This window comes from Xiphias gladius, chromosome 2 (assembly GCF_016859285.1).
Source record: "Xiphias gladius isolate SHS-SW01 ecotype Sanya breed wild chromosome 2, ASM1685928v1, whole genome shotgun sequence".
Taxonomy (NCBI): Eukaryota; Metazoa; Chordata; class Actinopteri; order Istiophoriformes; family Xiphiidae; genus Xiphias; species Xiphias gladius.
In genome coordinates this window covers 3,994,034-4,002,968 of record NC_053401.1, presented here as the reverse complement: position 1 = coordinate 4,002,968, position 8,935 = coordinate 3,994,034, and the positions used below count along the sequence as shown (strand labels likewise).

General features: G+C 43.3%; 1 protein-coding gene across 1 annotated transcript in view; it reads right to left on the bottom strand.

Moving 5' to 3' along the window:
* The window catches only part of sfmbt2 (Scm like with four mbt domains 2), a 55,233-nt gene that overhangs the window by 31,845 nt on the left and 14,453 nt on the right, over nt 1-8,935 (bottom strand). The window contains exons 5-6 of the mRNA XM_040148364.1: nt 4,010-4,250; nt 569-589 (exon numbers count right to left, since the gene is read on the bottom strand). Of these exons, the coding sequence (XP_040004298.1) occupies nt 569-589; nt 4,010-4,250 (262 nt within the window). The remainder of the gene's footprint in view (nt 1-568; nt 590-4,009; nt 4,251-8,935) is intronic.

Genomic DNA, 8,935 nt, shown 5'->3' with positions numbered 1-8,935 from the left:
TGATCTTTTTATAGACAACGCAATCAACTGATTTATAAAAAAAAAAATACACCAATTGATTATAAAAAAATAATGTTTTCCTCGGAGACCGTTTAGTGCTTTCGATTCACGCACTTGTGACGACCTTTTTCTGATACGGGACACAGTGTGTTTCGCTGCACATGAAAAGAGGCCTGTTTATCAAAGCATCGCATTTCTGGCCGAGCCGCTGCATTTTGCGCTAGTTATCATACGAGGACAGCTTGGTCTTAGCAGGCACCAACTGCAGTGTGTGTGTGTGTGTGTGTGTGTGTGTGTGTGTGTGTGTGTTTATCGCTCTGCTAAGACACTCACTCAGCACTCAGCTAGAAAGGAGTCACATGCAAGAGGCAGCAAGGCATGACAACTGAGCTTTGAGGTCACTTCCTGTAGAGAGATGAAAAGAGGAAGGAGGAGGAGGAGGAGGAGGAGGAGGAGGCACACTGCACATGCAGCTCTGAGGCCTAACGTTGACACAGTGTTGATTTAATGTTAGCCACTAGTGAGCCGGGCAGGCGAGTTAGTCAGAGGCACTGTTAGAGCTGCTTACCTTTTCTTAGGTAAATGTTATCTGAGAAACAAAACACAAACAAAAAGGAAAACCAATAAAACAGGTAACTGTAACACAGGTACAATACACTCTCTCTCTCTCTTTACCCTGCTCTCATACTCCAGCTGACTGAGCAACACGCACACACACACACACACACACACAGACACAAAAATATGCATAAAATGATGCAAAGCCTTGAAATGAAGCAAAAAAAAAATGCTGTTTTTTTTTTTTTTCTCTTTTAAGCCGTATTAATGAACTGACAATATGTTGCAGAGGGAGCAGAGAAATGCCTCCATGACGTGATTCATGTTTTCGGTTTGCATCATTGGGCGCGCGGCCCTGTCAGCTGTCCGTCATCATTAAAGGGAAAAGAGAAACATTTGAAGAACGAGTTTTCTGAGAGGCACAGGAAGAGACGGTTAATAGCAGTGGACATTAGTGGTCAGTTAAAGCATGTTTTTACAGAATTCTTTTATTGGACAATTTTCTTCATTAACTTATTACTTTTCTCACCTCGACATTACAGGTGGGATTTTACTTCAGTAAAACAGAAAACATGTTTGTTTACGTTTCTGAGTCGTTGAGATGACGTAAATCTTATCCGACTTATAAACTTGTCACGAAAATTCATTGTTTTTTCTAAAATTTCACAGGTTCCAGCTTCTTCACTGTGAACATTTGCTGGATTTCCTACTTTTCTGTGATTGTAAACTGAATATCTTTGGGGTTTGGGCTGTTAGTCAGACAAAAACAAGCATATGCTCGCTTGGACTTGGGGAAACTGATCTGAGAAATGCTTATGCACGATCAGATCGTGGTAGAAATAATCAGTACCTGCAGTCGCGTCGTGTTTGAAGACTTGAAATACAACGAAACTACTCCACGGCGGCGCTGAAAGCAGATTTCAAGTGTTGTTTCCCTGCTTGATAGATAAACCGTCTGCTGCTACGAAAGGCGAAAAGAACAAGTCGGTGAGAAGACCGGGGCTGAGTGAAAAAGGACATATGGATCTGGTGTGAGGGCGAGGACAACCGAGTCAGGTGGAAACACATCCAGGTCGCGTCCACAATAACAGAGGCATGCCATCCATCAGCGGGGAAGTGTCGAGAAAAATATATGCTCCGAACGAGGCTGGGGAGGAGGATGAGTCATCTATCGGGGGGTGAGAGGGGCCGCTGCAGGTGGAAATGTCACTGCTGTAAAAGCTTTGGCAAAGTTGTTATATTGTGAAAGGGACAGCAAGAGGAATGGCTGCTGGGAAGAGTTAAGGACGACGCTTTATTACAGAGGAGTTGAGGTTGAGGGGTAAGAGATGCTCGAGACGGCTGCTGTAGAAAAGAAACGACCTGTCTTGCATTTAACCTGGCCGAGGCCGCCCGACACTGAGTGAGTGCGACGGCGACGGGCTGATGTGTCAGTCGGAAAAATGGCACTCGAGCCGTGTTGACGGTTGAAGCACTTCCAGGAAAACTGGTCTTTCCACTCAGTTTTATTTAAAGCGTTCCTTGAAAGGTAAAGGTGGGAGGGAGTCACGTTTGTGCGCGCGCATTATGGTGAGCCATGGTTGTTGGCCCGGAGCCCAAAGTCTTCGCCATCGAAAAAACTTTTAAAAAGATACATACATAAATAGTTTCCGCGCATTTTTTCCTCGCAAGTGAAGTCTACACATTCCTCAAAATGTGGAAACTGGTTTATTATTATTATTATTATTGCTTTATTGTTGCTAATACATTTTAAGTCATTTACTTTTCACGTTTGAAAAAGAAATCCGTAAAAACAATTATTCTACTTAGTTAGCCCAACTTTTGTTCACTAGTAGGCCTGTCCAGGGTCAGAGTGAGAGGAGGACAGAACCGCGGCAGGCGATTGTTTGTCCCCCGCCTGAAGGCCCCCCGATACGTTCGCCACCGCCATCACTGACGCCTGACACTGACCTACGGCGAGCTGGGTGTGACACATCTCAATCATTTGGAGTAAGCGTTCACTTCCTAGCTTAATCTGAAAATGTTTTAAGCCGAGCGACGTTGTCAGCTCAGCTAGCGGCCTGGAAGTGTTGTTTCACGGAAGCTGTAGTAACTAAGCTTGCCCCGGGAGCTGTCACTGTTTGTCGGACCACCATTTTGGCTATCTTAACATGAGACTTGGCTAGTTTGGTGTCGCTAGCCAAGGGGCGGGGGGCCCGACTACACTAACACTGCTAACGGTCTAGCTGGCTACGGTGCAGTGCTAAGTGCGTTAGCTTCAATGTTCACGTAACTTGGAGCACATACAGACATTTACACACCTCGTTCTCCTGGCTCAGCCTGAGACTATGTCTGTGCTTCAGCTTCAACCCCTTTTACCCCTTTTATCGGTAAATACCCCCCCAAACACACACACACACACACACACACACACTGACTGACTGTGTGAGCTAGCCTTTGGCGTGCAGTAGTAGCCCCATCGACTGAAGACTCGACAGACACCCGTCAGCCAATAAGACAGCTGCGCAACATGGACAAAGTCTACTAACATACTGTACGCACAATCGCATTAATTATATTTAATACTCATACATATCTTTTACTTAATTGTGATCGTGGCATGTTACGAGGCACATGTATGATTGTTGAAAGACAAAAGAAAGTTGGGGCTTATCATTTTCATTCTTTACAGAACTGCTTTCTCATGTTTTTTCTTCTATAAAATGGTTTAAACTTATTTTAAATGTCTAATATTTTGTGCCAAATAACGGCATAGGGCATAAAATAAAGACTAATGCATAAAATCCCCAAACAATACTGGAAAAAAAAAGTACTTCTTTTCACAGTTTAAGTCCCTTCACATCTAAAAAGACACTGTTCACCCCTGTTTACAGTAAACAAGTTCTTGTTCCAACAAGCACAGCTCAGGAGATTGTGCTTTGCTTTTGCCATTTAGAGAAACTGAAGAGAAAAATGGGAAACAAATGCAAAGTGAGCGGCAAATTATACGACAGAGTCTCTCAGAGTTACTACAAGAAGTATAATAAATGGTTATACACAGAGTCTTTGTGCCAACGGTGTGTTTTTCACCGTGATTTTTGTATTTTTTTGCAAAAAATCAATACAAAAGCTGATAACTTCCCAAAAAATAATGAGCCTTCAATAAAGTACAATAAAGCTCTGTATCCTCAATTGATACTGCAGCAAAAACTGAGATCTCGCGATTCAATAAACTGTTTATTGCGATAACTTAGCAACATTGTGGTTCCATCATTGTTTTACGTTTATATTATAATGAACAGTAATGCAGAACTATTGTCCAGTGGGACTTTAAAAGAACACACTATGATTGGACTACGAATCTAACCTCGGCACGTGTGTGTGTGTGTGTGTGTGTGTGTGTGTGTGTGTGTGTGTGTGTAAGAGACCAGGTTCGGATGCCCGCGTTTGTATCAACGTGTTTCCTTCCTACCTTCGGGGGGCATGAGGGTCTTGTTGTTCTGGGTGCACCAGCCCACCGGATGCAGCTCGGCCGTCATGACATCGCACCAGAAGTCGGCCTTGCGGTCCTCGCCGTAGCCGCTGAAGCGCAGCAGCAGCAGCTGGCCGCACGTGGTGATGATGGTGGCCACCCAGTACGTGTCCGGGCTGCTCTTATTGGCCACTTCCAGCTTCATACCAGGCTGGAAGCTGCTCTGCAGGCTGATCTCCACCTGGGAAGGACGGAGACGCAACACATCATTAAAAGGAATATTTAGTGAATATTATGTTTTTTTAAACAACGTGGGTTTTAGTTTTACCCAATAAGTTTATTACTGAAATCTGGAGGTGGGGGGGGGTGGCTCAAATCTAAACCACTATTTGGACGTGAAACTGAAATGAGTGCAGCCAAAATGTCAGTTATACTGTAACTGTTGAGGGCATAGAAAACTTACACACACACACACACACACACGCTGAGTAAGCGTGGCAGGTCAAAGGTGAACCAGGAAGACTGTTAATCAACAGATTGAGTAACAGGTTTAATATTTGCCTTTATTTTCTCTTTCAAATAAGGCTGGTTAAACGTGCCCACGCTCCTTGCCCTGTTGGACTCTGTTCTACCGCTCCTGCTACGTCTCCATGTGGATGCCGGGATTGAATTTGGTAAGTAAAATGTTGTCATAATCCAATAGGAATGGTGGCCCAAACTATGCACTATGAAAATCTGGCCTGGGAAAATCTCCCGGGAGGGGGATGTTTCCTTCAATAAACCTTTTCACTATGTGCCACGTCAAATGTGGAACTACCGACGAAATGAGGTTTGTGATCGAGTGCCTTCATATTGATGTAATTTGACGATATTTTGGGGGGTGACCATCGGTGCTGTCTGAATACGTTTACACAATAGGAAACAGATCTGAAGTGGATAAGGGAACTCCACTACTTCTGCACGTAAAGGTCAGTTTATGGGACGTAATACACAGCCTGTGAAAGCAGGCGTTAAAGGTCTTCTGTGGCTCTGGAGGAGAGCACAACACTGATGATAACATCAGGGTCAACTTGTTTTGAGCTTCGAATTAACAACAGAAACTCAGCGTTACTACATGAGGGCACAGACACTGAAAGGTGTGGGCACGGGCACCCTGGCAAAAAGATGTTATTGGTCGCATCATGGTAGTATCTGTTACGCAGGACCTTGTGTTTTTGGATCTCAGGCCATACTCGAGACTAAAGGTCAGGATATTTTGGTGTCTGCTGCGTCGATTTTTTTCTTTTTTAAAATCTCCCCCTATAATGTCACTAAACTAGAGCAGTCAAATAATTTAGAAGAAAAAAAAAAGGATCCCGTTACTGTAATTTCAGCAAGACATTTGCTGGCTCCGGCCTCTCAAATGTTAGGATTTGCTGTTTTCCACTGTTTTCTATAATTCGTGAACTGAATCTTTTTTGTTTTTGGACTGTCAGCTGGATAAAACAGGCATTTCAGAGACGTCCACTTGGGCTCTAGAGAAACTGTGACGGGTGTTTTTCTGACATTTTAATCCGCTGAAACGATCAATTAATTGAAACAATAAATCCATTGGAGAAAACAACTGTTAGTTTCAGCCGTAATGGCGACTGAAACTCCTTCATGACATTTAGTCGCCTATCACAATGTGCGAATCCACAGAATATCACCTGAATCAGGCAGGTGGTTCATTTCGACGAACCAAGTTGCGGCTTCATTTTTTTTAAACATTAGAGTGCATGTGTTGACATCAGCTGAGGTGAGTACAGGTGAGGTTTAAAAAAAAAAAAAACACCAACTAGAATTAATGAAGTGCGAGACTTTTAGAGAACTGCCTAAAACCACTCCCCCGTGCTAAACAACGGCCTTTCAGTTCTGTCCTCGTGCAGGGAAAGCGATAAAGCTGTACGACAGTGAATGCAGCACAGCATAATGCGCTTCCACCATAGCCACAGTCCGCCATACAATTCTTGAGAACCCTACTAGCCCAACAGGATGTTCACATTCAACACTCACACAAACGCACACGCTCACAAGTGAATGGAAAAAGCCAACATCTTAGAAATAAACACAATACGAATGGCCCTGTGACTTCCTGCTACAACAATGCAAACGTGCTGTATCACTCTGGTTGGCTTATGTAAGAGAGCTATGGGCAGCCTCGGCAGCAAACACTGAGTGTGTGTGTGTGTGTGTGTGTGTCTGTGTGTGGTTGTGTGCCTGTACAGGCCCAAGAGAAATCACTGTTTCAATTTGTCCAGGCAGAGAAAGGGAGGGAGAGAGAGGGAGGGAGGGAGAGAGGGAGGGAGGGAGAGAGATGAGAGCTGCACTTTACTGAATCACATTTTTCTGGGGAATTCATGGTCTGTTTCCCAGTGACTCAATCCACTTACCAACAAGACAATTTAGCTTCCCAGGGGACCTCAGCTGCTCAAATCACTACAGTTTGTCCGACACCAGGGCGCGCTCATAAAACCCACATATTCTAATCTTGCCTTTATTACGCTCATCGCCCCGAGTGATGTAACCAAACTGAAACACTGACACACTCCTTCAAATCTCAAATTGCCAGCGGACACGTCTCTGCCTCTGCAACCCCGTCCTGCCAGCCGCTGAGCGCTGTGAGCCTCATTGGCACAGACAGCTGCTCCGCCGGTCAAAGACCGAGTCAGCTGAGGTGGATAAAGACCTCACATCCAGGAACCCATCTGGCCCTCTCCTGTGATGTAACATGTTAATGGGGGGGCAGAGCCTTGGTCACAGGCTGAGTTCTTTTGGGGGGGGGATTCCAAGTAAAATTACATCAGGAGTACTCTGAATATTTCATAATCAATTGCTGATGACATTACAGAACAGGAAGTCATATTGTCGCAAAAAAAAACAGGCCAATTAATAGAAACTGGATCGGTAATCAGTTGCCCAAGGCCGATGTTGAAACTGATTTGACACTGAGATATATCTCTCAGAATAGATCAAACATATTAATTACAAAAGATTTCTTTACACGGTTGCCAAAAAAAAAAAAAAACCCAAAAAAAACACAGTCCTGCCAAAAACACGAGTAATATTTATGATTTTTGAAGTGCACTTTATAAACATTTCATACAGTTATGTGAAGGTCAAACAAAATTATGCTTAACACCAATAAATCTATCAATCAGACTGGTTTAGCACCTTTCACACAGGTTAGTACACATCCAGGACCTTTACAGGTGTCTGGCAAGCTAATGATGTACGATAAAAACAATACAGGAATGAGCAAAACTCATACGCACGGAGAAAGAGAGACCCAAATACATACGGGCCCAAATCCCAACCAAACAGAAACCCTTCAACTCCAAACATTTGAACTCTCCAAACCCAGGATGAGGTAACTCAATTGATGTTACTTGAGTCATTTTCGCAGACATGACACAGCTCCTCCGGAGACAGAGAAGACATCGTACAACTGTTTCCACAAGTTAACTAGTCAACATTTTATGTCTGCTGACTTCGACATAAAATTGGTGGAATGCCCTTGTAAAGAACCAAAAAAAAAACAAAAACAAAAAACAGCTGTACTTGTTGGGTAAAAAAAACCCCAACACCTTTAAATCAGGAAATATCTAATCAAAGCCTAAACAAACAAGAATACGAATCTCACCCAACATTCAGTGCCAACTTTTGGTACTTTATGGATTGACTGGGCCTCAAAAAAGCACTACCTCACCAGTAGTTTTCACTGTTTTCTGTACTCTTAGTATGAAAAGTAGGAAGGAAAAAAAAAAAAAGTCAAAAATCACATCTGGCCATTGAGAATATATTTAAGCAACTTCAGCTTTGCTTTGGGAGGTACATTCATCACCATTTTGGGACCACGGCAGTTCTGCCGAGCTTGGCATTGGATGAACAACAACGACATTTAACAGAAAAAAAAAAAAAAACAATTAGCTGATTCAGTGTTATTTCTGGAAAATCCCCTTAATTCAGTTACTCCGCACCCACGTGTTTTGATAACATACGGCAGCTATCGTTTCAATAGAATCAGATAGTGAAGAGAAACATTTCAAGTAGAAGACAAATAGAAATACAGATTTTTCGAATTTGCTCTTATAGATGTGAGAGCAGCAGCAGCAGCAGCAGCAGCAGCAGCGATTAGGCAGTTGAGTCTGACAATCCGCCCTTTGGGTGACGGCAACACGCAGCTGAGCTGACCCCTCAGTTGACCTGGTCCACGACTGTCGGTCTGAACCTACTCGGCAGGCCCCCCTGCTTCAGTTCACTTCGGTATCAGATATGAATTTCAACCCAGTGAATCAGAGCAGAGAACAGATGGCCTGCAGAGGCACTGCCAAAAAAAGAAACTACCTTTCCCTTTCGTGCCACCTCCCCGATCTCAATAAAAAGGTTTTGTGTTAAACAGTCTACTGAATCAGCTATGATCGTGTAGATGCGCTTGTCAGTACACTTCAAAACAAGTTTGAAGTTGCGCCTCATTTTTAAATTCTCTAGAAAACTCAAATCAAAAGATTTTTTTAAGATGTATGTGGTTCCTGGCTCAGATATCCGAGATAAAGATCTTGCCTCCTGTAGAACAGATGTGTTGAACACGTCCAGTAATCTGCCACTTTGCAACACACATTTCGTGCGATTCTTCATAATAACTGCTGATTTTTAACTTTTTTTTTTTTTGGCACTTTTACTTTTGATGTCTGTTGTTCAAATTAATAATTAAAAACACACACACACACACACACTCTGTACTTTATCTTGACTTAGTCCCACATTCACCATCCCGCTGCCCCACATACTCACCAGAGCACCAAATGTGGATTAATCCATACCTGAAAATAGTCTCCAACAAATGCACCGCTTCTTCCTGTTGGAGTAACGGTTTTTCTAAAAACTACAGTGCCTGGCTGCTTTAGG